This window comes from Arvicanthis niloticus, chromosome 8, assembly GCF_011762505.2.
Source record: "Arvicanthis niloticus isolate mArvNil1 chromosome 8, mArvNil1.pat.X, whole genome shotgun sequence".
Taxonomy (NCBI): domain Eukaryota; kingdom Metazoa; phylum Chordata; class Mammalia; order Rodentia; family Muridae; genus Arvicanthis; species Arvicanthis niloticus.
Window position 1 is genome coordinate 12,472,288 of NC_047665.1, and position 17,976 is coordinate 12,490,263.

Here is a 17,976-nt window from a genome sequence, read left to right on the forward strand (position 1 = left end):
GTGCTGACAGGCTTAGAAGAGAGTTTACCAGGAGTAAATATTCTCAGCCTCAGGTCTGAGGTGCTCGCTGTGTCGAATTCTGGTTCTTCCAGGCACAGACAGGAAGAGCGCTGCCATCCTAAAAGATAACAGGACTCACTCTCTCACTGCAGGCTCCTTGGACATCTACAGCACCCCAGAAGGAAAAACTCACATGGTTCCTGTAGGGGAAACACCAACCTATGTCAACACCCAGCCAGGCCCACCACAGGTTTGGCCAGCAGCAACCAGCAGCACCGAGAGCAGCCCACGGAAGGACCTCTTTGACATGAGTAGGTGTCCATTGCTTTTCCTGTGCTGCCTTTTATCCAGGATCCCTATCACTACTGAACTTTCTGCAGGCGGGTGTGATGATTAAGGGTGTTTTTCTGACTTTGATGGGGTTCAAGTAAGGTATTGGGGTTGCTATCCCCTCCCTGTAGCCAAGAGACTTTCTTTTGGGAAAACTGGCTTTCCTCTTGAAGACCAACAATGTATACAAACATATGTGTTCGTCTGAATATTAACTGGCCATGATGTGCTAGCTGCTGTATGATTTCAGAAAGTATAGAGATAATGTGGCCATAGTAAGAGACCCCTGTTGTGAGCTCTCCTGATCTTGTTTGAATTTTGATGTTAATTTTGTTTTCTCAAGAAAGGTTGATCATGTACTCAGATGATGTCATGTGAACCTTCTCTCCATTTTAACTGGTCAATAAAGACTAGAGCCTGTGATTGGGCAGTGGAGGGGAAAGGTGGGATGGGAGGTCTTTGAGAGGGAGGCAAGTAGGGAGAGGAGGAGGAGAAAAGAAGAGAGGGTGGGTGGAAGAAGAGGAGGAAGACGCCATGATGGAGCAGAACCTCATGGCTAGGAGAAACTGCAAGTAAGAACGGGTCTTACAGCTGGGGGAGAAGTCAGCATAGCACTAGATCTGCCCAATCTAGGCACATAGCTTATAATTGTAACTATTTTGTGTTTTCTATACAGGCTTATTGTGGTTGGAAATTACTAAAACAGATCCCAGTCTATCAGCAAGGACATGTGGATGAGAAATTGTTTAGATCTTGTTTACAGTGTCCTTCTCTGTGACCTCTTCCTTTTCCCATCCCTCCCTCTCTCCCTCCCTCTCCTTGTCTGTCAGTCCCCCTCCTCCACCCCCTCCCTCTCTGCTTCCCCTTCCCTCCCTGCCTGGAACATTTGCTCTTGTTTTTTTTCTGTCTCATTCTTCTTCCCAACCTCCTCCAGAAATGTATCGAGTGCTTAACATGTATCAAATACTTTTCTAATTCCTGAAGTTACACAGGAACATAGAAACAGACGGCCCTACTCTGGTGGGGTTTAAATAACCAACCACATGCTGTCAGGGGCTGAGGCTTGCTCAGTGGTGTGCTGAAGAACAGGATGAAGGGAAGCCACCAGACTCGTCAGTATAGCCTGATGCTATCACATGGTCTTGTTTCTTGGCATATAGTTAAGAGAAAAATCATGCAATTCATGAACTGAAATGGAATGAGTAGAAATTGTAAAGAAATTTGGAAAGAAATGTGGAGGCTCATGAGGAAAAACATATATACATATATACACATATATGTACATATACATATATGTACATATACATATACATACACATATACATACATACACATATACATACATACATACACATATACATACATACACATATACATGCATACACATATATATACATACACACATATGAGACACACACATATGTATACATACATACCTACCTACATACATACATACATATATGCATATGGGAAAAGAGAGAGAAGTTTATGTATGGTATACGGGTGGATTTATGTGTGTGTGTATGGATCTGCCTAGCTATACGCTATCAACTCTGGGATTGCAAGCACACACCTACATGCCTGTTTTTATTTTTTATTTTTATTTTTTTATTTTTATTTTTTTTATTTTTTTTGGTTTTTCAGGACAGGGTTTCTCTGTGTTGCCCTGGCTGTCCTGGAACTCACTCTGTAGACCAGGCTGGCCTCGAACTCAGAAATCCGCCTGCCTCTGCCTCCCAAGTGCTGGGATTAAAGGCGTGCACCACCACTGCCCGGCTTGTTTTTATTTTTTTAAGATTTATATATTTTTAAATTTTTAATGTGTCTTGAGTGGTTTTACCTATTCAAATATATGCTTACTACATGTATGGCTGGTGGCTGTGGAGATCAGATGAGCTGTCAGGTCCTGTGGAAATGACATTTTGCTGGAGATTGTGAGATATCGTGTGGGGTTGGTAACTGAGGCCAGGTCCTCTGCAAGAGCAACCTTGCTCACAACCACTGAGTCATCTCTTCAGCCTCACATGCCAGACTTAAAAAAAAAAAAATGGGTTTTGGGGATCAAACTCAGGCCCTCATGCTTGCAAGGTGAACACTTTACCAGCTAGGCTGATTCCGCAAACCCTGCATCTTAAACTCTATTGCTTTAATTTGTTGAGGAGTCAGTGAGCTGAAGAGGGGTGGGAAGACCACGGCACTGGCTGCTGCGTGCTGGGCGCTCAGCACCTTAGTTATCTGACTTGGTCAGTGCACAGGAGCTTGGGTTATTACTGTCCCCCTCCCTACTCTGCAGAAAAGGAAAAGGAGAGCCACAGTGGTTAAGTAACCCCGTCCTCTGTCACATCAGCCCTCCAGTCCAGCACCACTGTTCACAGTGTCTTCTGAGGGTGAGGGTCGACTCAGGTGCTTATTTGATGAGGCAGCATTGACTTCTCCTGGGCCACTGTGGCTTCAAAGATGTGCCGAATTCCCGCCAGACACTGTTGAGGGTCAGGGCCTGGGGGTAAATTATACAGATCATGGAATCTACTCCTTTCATTAAGAGAGAGAGAGAGAGAGAGAGAGAGAGAGAGAGAGAGAGAGAGAGAGAAGAAGAAGAAGAAGAAGAAGAAGAAGAAGAAGAAGAAGAAGAAGAAGAAGAAGAAGAAGAAGAAGAAGAGATAGTACATGAACTGTAGGGCTATTAACCAAGCTACAGAAAATCGAGTGGAGTGATGATTAGTCCATTTTTGGAGTTTCTTTTATTTTATTTTTTAGTTTTTATTTTGTTTTGAGACAAGGTAATGTTCCATATCCCTGGTGAGTTTGGTACTCGCTATATGGCTAAGGCTGACCTTGAACTGGAAGCAGTTTTCTTGAGTCAGCCTTTCTAGTACTGGAAATCACAGACATGTTCCACCCTGCCTGACTTCTGCTTGAGTTCTCGAGCAAGCTGCTTCAGCCTAGAGGCTTTGAGTGTGGGCAGACTGTTTTCACTGTCCAATTCCGTCAACTTACCTGTGGCCTGGGCCAGAGAGCCTGAAGAGAGCTGAGAGGGCTGAGGTCTGAGGAAATGGGAATCTAATGACATCTTACTCTCATCCACTCATCTCTGTTCTTGTCTTCAAATCAAGAGAAGTGGTGACTGAAAGTAGAAAAGACATTAAGAAATTATTGTCTGTTTAGAAGTAGGGAAATGAAGTCTGTATATCCCGAAATACTGCTGCTAAATAGTAGTAGTGGTGGCGATGGCATTAATGATGGCAGTGCTAATGTTGGTGTATTAGTGATGACAGTGATGTTGCCGGTGATGTAAGTGATTATTGTGGTGCTGATGTTGGTGATGTCCGTAATGGCAGTGATGCTGCTAGTGTTCTTAGTGATGATACTGGTGACGTCAGTGGTTATTGTGGTGCTGATGTTGGTGATGTTAGGGATGAAGGTGGTGATGTCAGTGACCAGGATGATGTCAGGTAGTGTGTAGTGTTGGCAGTGGCTGACGGTGGCCTAGCAAGATGGCAATGACACAGAAACAGCAGAGTGCAGATTTTTTTAGTACTTCATATAATCAGATTTTTAAAAGTAGGATGAAAAGGAAAGCCCAGGAGCTGGGGGGGAGGGGCAGGGAGATTCAGTCACCAATGCGCTTGTTGCCCCAGTACAGAGACCTAAGTTTGATACTCCAGAACCCAAGTAAAAATGCCAGGGGCAGCAGCACATAGCTGCAACCTCCGACCTGGGAAGGCAGAGACAGGAGGATGCCTGGCCATCCCAGTGGAGCTCCACATCAGTGAGAGACCTTGTTTTAAAGAACAAAGCTGAGAAGAATTAAAAAAGACATCTAATATAGCTAGCTGGCCTGCACATGTATACACATATATGCACACATTTAAACACACACACACACACACACACACACACATTCATGCATGCACGCACATACATATGCACACACATACACATACACACACAAATTATCATTTTAGTCTTCAGCCAATGGCTTTTAAATCACTTTTCCTCTCTACATTTGTAGAAGATTTAGCAATTCTGAAAAAGATCTTTTTGCTCCGACGAATTCTCCTCTCTTTTTTCCATCCTTTCCTAACATCTAACAGACTTGGCTTGTTTTACAACATTCACTGCATGGTTATGGAGTTCCAGTGAGTATCCCAGAAACAACGTGGAGCTCTGGGGCAGAGCTTTGTTCAAGAGAGGACCTTGTAGATCTTGTGCTTCCACTGCACCACGCAGATGGTATGATCCTAAATACTCGGTGGTTACCCGGCACCATACACACTTTTCATTGCTTATATCAGTGCCCCCATCTTACGGAAAACTGCACACTGAAGTTTAATTAGATGTACTTAGTGAATTCTTTTGCTGCTGATATGGTTGTTACTCACTGGGGTCTGAGTACTCACTGATATTCTACATAGTGTGAAGTCTGTTGCAATGTAGATTAAGCCAAGAGTGATGTCAATACTCAGATACCAGGGAAGGTATCAAGACCAAGTAGAATTCTTATCCTAGAGCATGTCCACAAGAGGCACCTGGGATTTTTGAAGTAAATCTATGGGTCATTGGGGGTTTTGTGGAATCAAAGTTCCACGGTGTGTCTTTTCCTTCAGAATTGACAAGTTTGTATACGGGGTTTCTTAAGAGAACATAGGTGGCGTGAGACGGAAAGATCTACCTGCCCTCTGGTGGTGTGCAACACTGAAGTCCTTTTACCCAGCTAGACAAAGTGTATGCTCACATTCTTGGCACCAGGCACAACCCCCAACTGTCTGGGAAGTAGACTCACCAGAGAGTCATGCCAACATTTGGGCGGCGTATATACATGCTAGTTCCGATGAGCCATCTCTGTTGCCAGGCTCTGTCAAGAGTTACATCTTAATTCTCATCACTCTATTTTTACTGCTTCCTCTTCCGGGGATTGATCTGTTGCTGTCATATGTTGTTGACAGAGCCTTTTGAAGATGCCCTCAGAAACCAGCCCCTGGGCCCTGTGTTGAGCAAAGCCGCATCTGTGGAGTGCATCAGCCCTGTCGCACCCAGAGCCCCGGATGCCAAGATGCTGGAGGAGCTTAATGCTGAGCCTTGGTATCAAGGAGAGATGAGCAGGAAGGAGGCAGAGGCCCTGCTACAGGAAGATGGAGACTTCCTGGTCAGGAAGAGTACCACCAACCCCGGCTCCTTTGTCCTCACGGGCATGCACAATGGTCAGGCCAAGCACCTGCTGCTGGTGGACCCAGAAGGCACGGTGAGACACGGGCAGGCACCTCCCAATAAGCTCACAACTACCTCCAACCATTTCTATTTACCAGGCCTTGCATGGGGGTCACATCCACACTGTCCTCTGTTTACAGTTCCTGTCAGGGACAGGAGACTTACGTGACAAGTGTTCATGACCAATGCCCTGTGTGAGTTACAAAACTTGGAAACTTATAGTCCAGGATAAAAGCTTTGGTCTTCATATCTTTTACTATAAAGAAATCCAGCCTGCAGCAGGGGCTCGGTGCTTTAGAGTACTTACTGCTCTGGCAGAGGACCTGAGTTTGGGTCCCAGCGTCTGCATTTCATAGCTCACAACCTCCTTTAACACCTGCTTCTAGGAATTCAGTGCTCTCTTCCGGTCTCCACAGGCACCCCTGCTCAGGAGCGCATAACCAAAAGTTTAAAACTAAACCTTTTGTTAAAAGATAATGGAACAGGAGTGGTGGGGATGCCCAGTGGGTTCCTGTTAGCTACTTTTCTGTTGCTGTGATAAGATACTGTGATCAAATCAACTGAAGGGAGGTTTGTTTTGGTTCACAGTCCCAGAGAGAGAAGAGAGAGAGAGAGAGAGAGAGAGAGAGAGAGAGAGAGAGAGAGAGAGAGAAGAGAGAGAGGAGAGAGAGAGCACAATGATGGGGATGGCATATGGTGGTAGGAGCGGGAAGCTTCACTGGTCACACTTTGTCTACACATCAGGACACAGGTTTGTCTACAGCCTGTTATTATGGAGGCCTTTTCTTAATTGAGGTTCCCTCCTGTCAGATGACATTAGCTTGTGACAAGTTAACATTCAGCTATCCAGCACAGAGGCGCAGAGCAGACACTCCCCTGGAGATAGTTTGACGTACATCGCTGTGAACAATGAGAGACCTCAACAGGAGTCTCAGACAAAGCAGAAGATGAAGACCATCTCTCAGGGCTGTCCTCGGACCTCTGCATGTGCACCGTGGCACGCTCATATCTAATCTCTCTCTCCTCTCTCTCTCTCTCTCTCTCTCTCTCTCTCTCTCTCTCTCTCTCTCACACACACACACACACACACACACATACACACACACGCGCGCGCACACACACACACACACACACACACACACACACACACACACACAGAGACAGCGACAGACACAGAGACAGAGAGACACACAGAAAGAATAAAGAAACAGGGGAACTTTGGCCTTACCATATGGACACTTAAAAGTTATCCATGTTTTATGGAAAAGGACCTCCATTTGAAACTGAAATCCAAAGTACAAAACTACAAAGATAACTGTGAGGGAAAGATATAGAAAAACAGCACTTTGGGGACTGGAGAGATGGCTCCATGGTTAAGAGTGTTTGTTGCTCTTGCAAAGAGTGTGAGTTCGGTTCCTAGTACCCACATCAGATGTCTTATAACTGCCTGTGACTCTGCTTTGTGGGATCTGACATCCTCTTCTGTCCTCAAAGGCACCTGCACACATGACGGTAGATGCACACACGAGTGTAGACACATGCGCGTGTGTGCACACATACACACACACACACACACACACACCCAGGCACACAAACACACATGCATACTACAGCAATAGCAACAGCACCATTCCTTCCTAAAGTATTCACAGTGACCAGAGAAGCTAAAAGTGCTGTATTTTCAATATTTATCCCAAATGATTCCAAAACTGCAATCTCTAGGCTTTCCTATAGGCTTTCCTTCAGGCTTCCCTACAGGCTTCCCTACCGGCTTCCCTATAGGCTATAAAGAATGCTGGACAGCAAGCACCTCTCCGTCAATTAGCCCTGTGTTTTGCAGGTCACCGAAGGCACAACCTCCAGACACCAAGTTGATGGTATGATTCTGTCTGAGTAATTCTGTGGGTTTGTCTGGCTTGTCTACCTGCCAATCAATAAGAGTATTTGACTTCACCCTGGGCAGAGTCCAATAATTGCCAAGTTCAGTAAGTGCAATTTAATCAACTTAACCATTGAGCAAATGCCAGGATTGTTACTTTAAAACCTCTCATCCGATGAAAACAAAGAGGGAGGTTAGAATTACTTACAGAATTAGACCAGTGATGGATGGACAGGAAGGGAACCAGAGTGTTTGGTTGGACTGTGTGTTTAGGGCACAGAGGAGGGTAGGGGTCAGTTTTCTTGAATCTGTTGAGACTTGCTTTGTTGTCAGAGTATGTGGTCAGTTTTGGAGAAAGTTCCATGAGGTAATGGGAAGGAAGTGTATTCTCTGTCTTTGGGTGAAATGTTCTGTAAATATGTTAGGTCAGTTTTATTTATGACATCATTTACCTCCAGAGTCTCTGTTTAGTTTTTGTCTGGATGACCTGCCTATTGGCAAGAGGTGGGTATTGAAGTCTCCCACAATTGCCCTCTGAGGTTCAATAACATGTGATTTTAACTGTAATGGTTAAAGGACTGTAGTAGTTTCTTTTATGAATTTGGGTGCCCTTGTATTTGGTGCACAAATGTTTGGCATTGCAATATTTTCTTGGTGAATTTTTCCTTTGATGAGTATATAGTCTCCCCTGTTTCATTAGATTAGTTCTTATTTGCAGTCTATTTTGTCAGATACTAAAAATGGTTACATCCGCTTGTTTCTTCCATTGTTTGCTTGAAATATCTTTTTGTAACTTTTTACTCTGAAGTGATGTCTATCCTTGATGTTAAGGTGTACAGCAGATGGATGGGCCCTGTTTTTATAACTAATATGTTACTCTGTGTCTTTTTACTGGGGAATTGAGACCATTGTTATTGGGAGTTGTCATTGAGCAGTATGTACTGACTCCTGTTATTTTGTTGTGGTGGTGTGGGTCCCACCCCCTTTTGATGAGCTGATCTGAGATTATTTGTTCTTTGTGTTTTCTTGGCTGTGAAGTTTTTCTACAGAGCTGGATTTGCAGAGAGATACTACTTAAATTTGACTAATCACGGAATATCTTTCTTTCTCCATCTATTGTGTTTGAAAGTTTTGCTGGGTATAGTAGTCTGAGCTAGCACCTGTGCTTTCTTAGAATCTGCAGTACATCTATCCAGGCCATTCTGGCATTAGAATCTCCATTGGGAAGGTGCTACTCCAATACATCTGCCTTTATATATTACTCGGTCATTTTCCCTTGCAGCTTTTAATATTCTTGTTTGTTCTAAATGTTTAATGTTTTGATTATTGTGTGATTTTTTTTCTGTCTAGTCTATTTGGTGTTCAGTATGCATCTTGTACCTTCATAGACACTGAAGTGGGTATTCAATAGGCACTGAGTAGATGCTTGATCCTGCAAGGCTTTTATAGATCATGAACTGAGAGTCCAAGGAATTTAGGAAGCAGGTAGGGGGTCTCTGTAAATATCAGGGCTAGCAGAGTAGCCATCTGAGAGAGGCCAGAAGGAAAGTCAGTTCAGCCTGATTTAATTAGCTGGTGCTGGCTCAGACTTTTAGAGTATGACCCCGGACAGTTATTTCAGTCACTTTTAAGCATAGCACAACTTCAAAGAAAGAGTTTCCTGATGACAATTAACCCAGTCCTGTGTGTACAGCAACTTTGTTTACAATGAATCTCTTTACAAAGCACATACAGCCTCTGACATAAAGATGGGCTCTGTTGACTCAGAAATGCCTGTAGAGTCAGGCTTGGCCTGGCCCTAAAGACCTTGCCTGGTCTGATGTAATAAAGAAGTTACCTGGGCTGATGTAATAAAGTCCAAGTGAACCTCTCATAAGGATGGGTTCTATAGGTGAGAAGCAATACTCAAGATATAGAGGGGTGAGTCTGGGATAAATAAATACGATCCTTTAGGGGATATGGGTGAGGCTTGGCCCTACAGATAGCAAAGATCACCAGGTTAGGAAGTGCATCCATCCCTAGCTCTCTGAGTGGAAACCAAGTGAATATTTCTTTCCTTTGGTTTCCGCAGTACTAATCCCTATGAGGACCTCATGCCTACAGGTGTGTGAGTGTGCATCTGTGACCTTGTAATGTTAAACTATAGTGAATTTTTACAGGTATAGAACCACAAACAAGACTACCTAAATAGAAGCATCCCAGAGTCCCCTTTACCCCCTGGCCAGGCCTTGCAGCCATTCAGTTCTAACGATTATCCAAAAGAAAATAGTAGAAAAAGCTCTTCAAGAATCCTGTGAGAATATAAATATTTCGCTTGAAGATTGGTATTTAAAACATGGAATGTTAAAAAAAAATGTCTAGCTGAGTATGTATGTCATCACATAGAACAAAGATGATTAAATGTTTTTGCTAAGTCTTTATACACCAAAGGATTACTTAAAAGACATGGTTTGTACCTTTGACATCCACAGGCAAGAGCAGAGAATAGTGAATTAATGCACGCACCCTTGTGCTCAGCTCTCTTTATCTATTCATATACAATCCAGAATTCCCTGCCTAGGGAATAGGGCTGCCCACAGTGGGTGGGTCTGCCCACATCAATTATTGTAATCATGATAATCACCCACAGACATGCCCACAGGCTAGCTTGATCTAGATAATATCTCATTCGAACTCTCATCCCAGGTGATTGTGGAGTGTGTCAAGTCAACAATTAAAAACCAACCCTCATACCCTACTTACAATTGTTTATTATATTTTCCCAAGCCATATTTTTCAAGGTGTGTGGGAACCGAGGAAGTGGGATTGTGATCCGTGCTATCACACAGTTGTAATTCTGGAGTGAAATTTGCAAGACCATCAAGAATACTCCTTAACTCCTACCCACTGGTGACTATTCTTGGGGGGGTGGGGGGGAGCGCTTTTAGCTGGATCTGATTATCCAATTTAATTGATCCTATGGAGGATAGCTTTAACTGCAAAGGAGATGGAAATGAAAGACTTAATTAAAAATGCAAAGTTGCCTCCTTGCTGCGAGGACACTGAAATAGACGCTGACACGTTCTCTTCAATATTTATTCTTCTGATTTTCATGGTAATTGGCTGGTCCCTGACTATAAAGGGGGAATCTTGGCAAGCTAGGTTACTCAGAGAGAGAAGGAAAAAAAAAAAAAAAAAAAAAAAAAAAAAACGGTCTGAGTCTAAATTTACTCCAGCGTCTAGCAGCCTCTGAGCTCTCTCACTGTGCACTGAGGTCACAGGGAAGCCAAAGAGGAGGAGGCCACCCAACCCAGCTGGAGAAGCCTCTGTGGTGGGTGGGGTGCTGAAGAAAGGAACTCTAAATAGCGTTGGGAGAGCTGGTGACAGAGGTTGTGGGAGAGACCTTGGAGATGGATCTTTCAGCGCTCAAATCATTCTGTCAGTCTGTGTCTGGTGTATGTCTAAAACTACCCCCCTCCAGTCATTCATAGCTGATTCCTCCTTTTGGCCTAGCACGGCCAGCGAGGTGGGGTGGGCACCATGCTTGCCTTGGGAGAATCCGCTAACACTAGAGTGTCCAGGTCCTCCATAGGCTTGACTCATGTAGCCTTCAGCTATTGTGGCTCTCGGAACACACTAGTGCTTTTACTTACTAACTGTAAAAAATGATGTCACTTCCGAAGTCATGAGGTCTTTCAATGGCTCCACTTGTTCTCTGACACCTGAGCTACACCTCCTGTGAGTGCGCTCTCTCCCCCTGTCCGGACCCCAGTTGGGCAGCCCCCTATAACACCCCTCTCTTACCTATTTCCCAGGAAGGAAGAAGAGTAGGAAGAAATTAAGAGAAGGGAGAAGTATTTTAAATATTTTGTACTATATTCTTGTTTGACCCCCCTTGTCATTTCACTTATAAATACCATTAGTGTGCACCTCCGCCATTAAGAACATTAAAAAGAAACTTCCTGTAAAGCTACAGGAGTAAAGACTTATCTTTCCCTCAACAACCTTATCCTCTCTCTCTCTCTCTCTCTCTCTCTCTCCCTCTCTCTCTCTGGCATATAAACATATGTTTATATAATTTGTAAAATCGTATACTTAATTTCTAAAAGAGTTTGTTATCCCTTGAATTATTTTTTTCATACATTGGTCTTAGTGGATGTAGTAAGTCTTTTGTTTTTGTTTTCTGTGAACTGACTTTCTTTCTGTTTTCCGACTTGTCTTCTGAGTTAGGATTGGTCTTTTCCCTTAGCACTGCGGTGTTTTAGGATGCGCTCATGATGGTGTCTAGGAATAGGATGCTGTATTAGGCGCCATGACGTTGGTCTCCTTACTGTTATAGCTCAGTTCTCTCTCCCTTGTATTTACCTAAAACATCAAGGACAGAAAGGGAGAGAGAAAGAAGGAGAGGGAGGGAGGAAGAAGGAGAAAGAAGGGGAGAGAGGGAGGAAGAAGGAGAAAGAAGGGGAGAGAGGGAGAGAGAGGAAAGGGAGAATAGAGGAAGAGAGAAGGGAAGAGGTGGAGAGAGAAAAGAGGGGGAGAGAGAAAAAGGGGGAGAGAGAAAAAGGGGGAGAGATGGAGATGGAGAAGGGGAGGGGAGGGATAGGGAGGGAAGAGAGTGGGGGCAAGAAAGGGAGAAGGGGAGGGGGCAGGGAGAGAGGAAGAGGGAGAGCCTGAGTGCTCCTGGAGTAGAGCATCTGACTCTGGGAAGGGGAAGAGAGACCCACATTTCAGTGCCTCCCGAAGTGCCTTACCTGGGGTCACTGCTGTTCTCTGCAGACAGCTTGTCTCATTTCTCCCGATACGAACTTGTTGTCTTCTCCTCTGAAGGTGTAAACGAACAAACAGGAATGTGTGGGGCACGGGAGTTGTGTGTTTTGTGTCTACAGCCCAACTGTCTCTGGGCACTAACAATGGAAGAGAGGTTAGATCAGAAGGAAGGGAGACTGGACTGAAGGTCTGCAGAGGTCTCCATACAGACCAGAGAAGGTCCTGAGGCTCTGGGCAGAGACCCCTCTCAGACACTTCCCATCACATTGAGGAAGTCTGTGTACTTCCGCTGCTATGAAGCTCAGGCTAGGACTGGCCTCTGCACTTAAGTTTATCAATCACAGGGACATTCTACCAAGCCACAAAGTAAGGCCATAAGAAGGCCATGCTTGCCCGGATCCCTCTGTCCCACTATCATGAGCCCTGGCAGCAATAGCTCCCCTGCCATCAGTGTCAGGCATCTTCTTCCCAGTTTCTGGGTTTCTCAGACACTGTTGGGTGCTTGACCAACATTGAAGGTAGGCAAGTTTCTGCCTGGGTATTCCTCTGGAGACCCAGTTCTGACTAGACTGTGTATCATCCTTGCTACGGGTAGCTGGGGCTGGTCTCTCTGCCTGGCACAATGGTTTTCTGGGCCATGGTTATCACTAGGACTGTGTTTGGATCACTGTCCAGGAAGTCAGAGTTGAAGGTGGTACCCACTGTGATTGTATAAGTCACCATTGGCTCTGGACTGGTAGGACTTCCTTGTCAGGGAAGGTCATGGGTGGGAAAGACCATTTAGCAGTCCTGTTTTGGGAAATCTGTGGCACTCCTGGAGTGTTGTGGCCTTGCCCCTCTCAGCTTCTTCCTGGGCTGAGATCCATGTGGAGTTCTGAGTTACAGAGTTGCTGTCCAGGATCGAAATCTTTCCAGACACTACAAACCGTGTTGAAGGAATCTTCCCCCTGGAAACTTTGAAGTTTCCTAACATTGCATGCTTGTGACCACAAGGGGGCAATAAATGCACAATTTTTACCTCATGGATGCTGGAGAGGTGCCTCACCTGAGAGCCATTTTAGACAGGCAGGCTTCCTGCTTTGATGTTCTTCCCCAGGAGAGCTCGCCTGCAGGGGGAGAGATCTTCGAGCGTCTTCTCCAGCTTGACTCTGAGCTTGTGGAATTTCACAGAGGTATAGGGATGGTTGTGTTCCTGTCAGCCTCTTCTCTGTGAATCTACCATCATTTTTTTTTTTAATCTAACACCATAGTTGTCTACATTTCTTCCTAAACTATCTTCTGAGAGTTTCATGATTTTCTGTTCTTTGTTTAATACATTTGAGTCACTGTGTGAATGTATATAAGGTCTTTATTTTTTCCCCCACACGGATGTCCAATTGTTCCAGGGTCATCTGTTAAAACCACTGTTTTCTTCAGTACATGACTTTATCTCTCATTGAAAGTTAGTAGACACTATCCAATGGGTCTATTTCTGGCTCATTATTCTGGTCCAGGTGCACATGTTTGTCCCTCCACTAACACCTCAGTGTCTTGAATCCTGCAGTAAAGTTTTCCATATTTGTTCTTTCCTTTCTGAGTCCAGAATGCCAACTCTTGTAGCACAGAACCAACCCTGTTCTTTTCTCTCAGTATTTTGATGACTACTCTGGATCTTTTTCTTCTCCAAATAAACGTTAGAAAAAAATCATTAATAGCAACAAGTTAGTTTGATACATTGTTTATACGTTGCTAAATTTATACCTAAATATTTCGTTGAATACCTAAGTATTCTATTTTTTATGTTATGGTAATTGGCATTTTGTTTTAAATTTTAAATTTTATGTGACCATTGCTAGTATATAAGAAAGTGATTGACTTAACATTCTTATTTACTTATTGTTATTAGGTGTGTGTGCATGTGTGTGTGTGTGTGTGTGTGTGTGTGTGTGTAAAAGGGTGTGCATGCCATAATGAACGTGTGGAGGTCAGAAGGCATCTTTGTGAAGTTAGTCTTCTACCTCCAACTTCACACAGGTTCCAGGATTTGAACTCAGGTCACCTTTACCCACTGAACCATCTCACTGGCCTGTGATTGCATTTTGTATATTAGTTTCAGATCTTGGAAAGTTACTTTAATTGTGTATTAGATTAAGAATAGTTTTTATTGCTGGTGTCTATTCAGCTTCTTTATCGCAGCCACGCAGAAGTCCGTAAACAAAGGCAATTTTATTTTCCTTCCAGACCTGTGCTGTATTGTTGCATATTCATGTCCTCATTAGCTGGGACCTTCCTTTTTGTTGTCCCAGTGTGGCCATAGAGAGGACTGAGGTAGGCAGCACCCGTCCACTGGGCAGTTCGGACTGAAAGATCAAAGACTGCCTCAGAGGGACAGGTAGGTGAAGCAGACTGAACTGACCAGCTATTGTCAGTGACCAGGGTGTGTACAGAGATTACCTCGGAAGCATGGTGAGCCCTCAGGTCCTCCCCTTGCCTTTCTGGGCCAAGTCAGATGTTCCAGATAGCTCTATAGTAATGTGGTCTTTCTTTTCTACCTGGTGACACTCAACCTCTCTTTCCTTTTGTCCTCACAGATCCGGACAAAGGACAGGGTCTTTGACAGCATCAGTCACCTCATCAATTACCACCTGGAGAGCAGCCTGCCCATTGTCTCTGCCGGGAGTGAGCTTTGTCTCCAGCAACCTGTGGAGAGGAAACCCTGAGCTTGCCCAGTGCCCCAACCCCCATACCTTATGCCAGGTCAGGAGGACCTGGGCTCTGCTGCTGTCAGCCTATGGGAACTGGGGCAACTGTCTGTGGGCCCATCACCTTCAAAAGCCCCCTAGGGAGGTTTCCTTCGAGTTCAAATTTCATAAATATGTTCACTTGACTCAGATATGCATATTAGAAGTGTATATACCCATCCATCCTGTACAAATGGCCCCGATATTTATATTTTTTAAGACTAAGAGAGGTGTGAGACTAGTGCTCTAATGCTGTTTGTTTTTAGCGAGAGGCAAGTTTGACTGTAGTTGTTCTGGGAAAAAAAATACAAAATAGAAAACTAACCTGTTCTACTGGGAAATTTTGCTAGGAAGGCGTAGCCTGCAGTTCCACATAATAAGCACAATTCAAGGCGAATACAGGTGAGCTGGCAGCTCCAAGACAAACAGAATTGTGATAGAATACGGTAGCATGCTGCCCCAACATCTGCCCCTGCTGGTACAGCTTTGTGTGAGTGCTGGTTCCAGGCTGCAGCTCAGCTCCGGGATGGTGGTACCTCCTCCAGGATGGTGGTACCTCCTCCAGGATGGTGGTACCTCCTCCGGGATGGTGGCGCCTCCTTCAGCCCTTGCTTGCTGGATGCTGCCTCCTGTGCCCCGAAATGATGCTTTATGAAAATGTATTGTGCATTTTCTGCCATAGGATGACCCAGTGAATCCCCACTCCAAAGCAGATGGTATTCTGGCTTGTTTGGGTCGTGTTTTAGCATGGGGAACCATCCATCATCCTTGACTTCAATTTGTGTGTGTGTGTGTGTGTGTGTGTGTGTGTGTATTTGGGAGCTTCATATGAGTCCACACATGATACAGAATAAGACTTAATATGTCTAATTGGCAAGTGCTTCCTTGGTGTTGGTCAGCATACTGATGACGTGAATGTCTGAGGAATGGCATATTCTTGGTCTGTCTGTCCTTCAATACAGGCTTTGTATGGAAGGTGCCAGTGAAGCAGCCTCCCACCTACCTCTCGTATTCAGTAGAACAAAAAAACATGTGTAAGAGCCTCGCAAGGCCTGTACCAGCTTCCACCCAGAGTTGAGCCTTGGAGACACACACACCGGCTGTTCTTCCCAGGTCCGTGTGTGCTCAGCTCTGTGTTCCAGTCTTTGGGACCAGCTGGTGTGAGGAGTGGTGAGCCGAGTTGTCTCCCCTCCACATTTTCTCAGTAGCCCCATGAAAAGGGACCATGCCCCTGGCCCTCTGTCTTGTCTCACTCGACCATCTCAGAAGCTGTTGCTTCATGGTGGGTGATACTCTTGTGTTTCAAAGCTGGCCGTGTCTATGGCTTCTAAACACATTGAGGCTGTGATCACCCTGTGACTTAACGAGCATGAGCAGATGATACATTGGTTGTTGGTTCCTCCTTGAGACAGAGAGAGAGAGAGAGAGAGAGAGAGAGAGAGAGAGAGAGAGAGAAATGGCTCGGTGGTTAAAAGCACTGGCTGCTTTTCCAGAGGACTCAAGTCCAATTCTCTGATCCTTGTAACTTGAGTCCCAGGAATCTACCCTCTTCTGGCCTCCATAGGCACCAAGAGGCATAGAATGCACTTAACACACTTGCGAGCAAAACACCCATACATACAAACATAAGTAAATACTATTTTAAAGAGAATAGTTACCGGGAGACTAAACATTGAACCAATCAGGGTTTGGCATGGCTCTGATGGTATGTGAGAGTCCTGCTTTTGCTGCCCTGTAATCAGCTGGGTGCTAACAGGTGAGGCTGGGTAGGGAAGATCCCAGGTTCAATAGACCTCATGGCAGTTTTTAACCCTTTGAGTACCCACTGGATCCAAGCTGGCAGTAGATGAGTCTTCTAGCACTGACTCTCAGGGTCCTGCTGCTTCCTGAGTGGAGTCAGGGACAGATGCGACACAGAGGAAGCCCAAGAGATGAGCAGATATGTTGGTAGCCCCTAGGTCAGGCTCTTGCCTTGTGACCACATACATAAGCTTTGAGGTACCCCAAGAGTCACCCTGCACTCTGTCCTCCCAAGAGGCTGTGCCCTGTGCACACACATACAAGGTCTTGCTGCTCCCGTGTGTGAATGTATAATACATACCAATATAAAAAAATATGAAATTACTCATTCTTGAATTCCCCGCTTGTACACTGCTAAAATGCTTCTGTTCTAGTTGCTAGCAAAGTGGTACAGGTCACGAGCACCTCAGCATTTACTCTACTTCCCTCTCCAGGGAAGTAAAAAAAAAAAAAAAAAAAAAAAAAAAGGAATACTCAGAAGTGACTTCTCTGAAGTCAGTGTTGAGTTTTTGAGGGTAAGAGGATTTATAGGAATCAATGTTCCTCTTTTCAATTTTAATTCAAAATATGTAATTATTGTTCCAGATTAGAGGACAGGGCTTACATTTAGAGAAACATTTTAGACATGGGGCAGGCAGCAGAGGCTGTTCTTGGCAGCCATGTTCTGGCCTCCGTTCCTGTTAAAGCATGTCAGGGTTCACAGGGGTTTATCATTTCTCTCTACAGACACGGCGTATGTGATGGGACATTCCCTCAAACCTCACTTACGCATGGGGAAACTGAGGCTCACTTCAGGTCACATCGTCAGCTAACCTCAGAGCTGTTCTAGTCACGTGGCATTTTTCTGTGCACAGGTGTGGCCTGCCTGTGTTTCGGGGCCAGGGTCTGGAGGCAAACCCCAAGATTCTCCTCCCTGAGCCCAAGCTCCTCTTCCCTGGGTTCCCAGACCATATCTGTCTGGGTAGGGCAGGGTTTCAGACTATGAAGGAGCAACCCCATGCTGTGAGGAACAGCACTCTATTGTACATTCAGGGGCTTCAACTCCCAGGGCCAGGCATGAGGATGTGGCATGTGCCTGGATCCTATGCTCCTCTTTATGAGCACCCCACCACTCCGCCCGGAACTCTGCATCTATTTTAGTGGTGCGTGATGGGGTTCAGAAGCCTTAAAACAGCCCCTGTCTGCTCTTGGCACAGTGGCTCCGAACCCCTGCCAAATCCCTCCATCCCGTGCCCTCCTGGGAGAGTTAGCTGTGCTTCAGATAACCTCTGCATGCTCATGGGGCTGCTTGAC

The 17,976-nt window shown here is 45.0% G+C and overlaps 1 protein-coding gene across 2 annotated transcripts in view; it reads left to right on the forward strand.

The window, feature by feature from the left end:
- The window catches only part of Shc3 (SHC adaptor protein 3), a 125,277-nt gene that overhangs the window by 104,111 nt on the left and 3,190 nt on the right, over window positions 1-17,976 (forward strand). Inside the window, exons 10-12 of one of the 2 annotated variants that reach the window (XM_034510186.2) lie at window positions 153-311; window positions 5,277-5,572; window positions 14,734-17,150. In XM_034510186.2, coding sequence (XP_034366077.1) covers window positions 153-311; window positions 5,277-5,572; window positions 14,734-14,862 — 584 coding nt within the window. In that variant the 3' untranslated portion in view covers window positions 14,863-17,150. Of the gene's footprint in view, window positions 1-152; window positions 312-5,276; window positions 5,573-14,733; window positions 17,151-17,976 lie in introns of those variants that run through there. The other variant, XM_076939038.1, reaches the window with a different exon arrangement.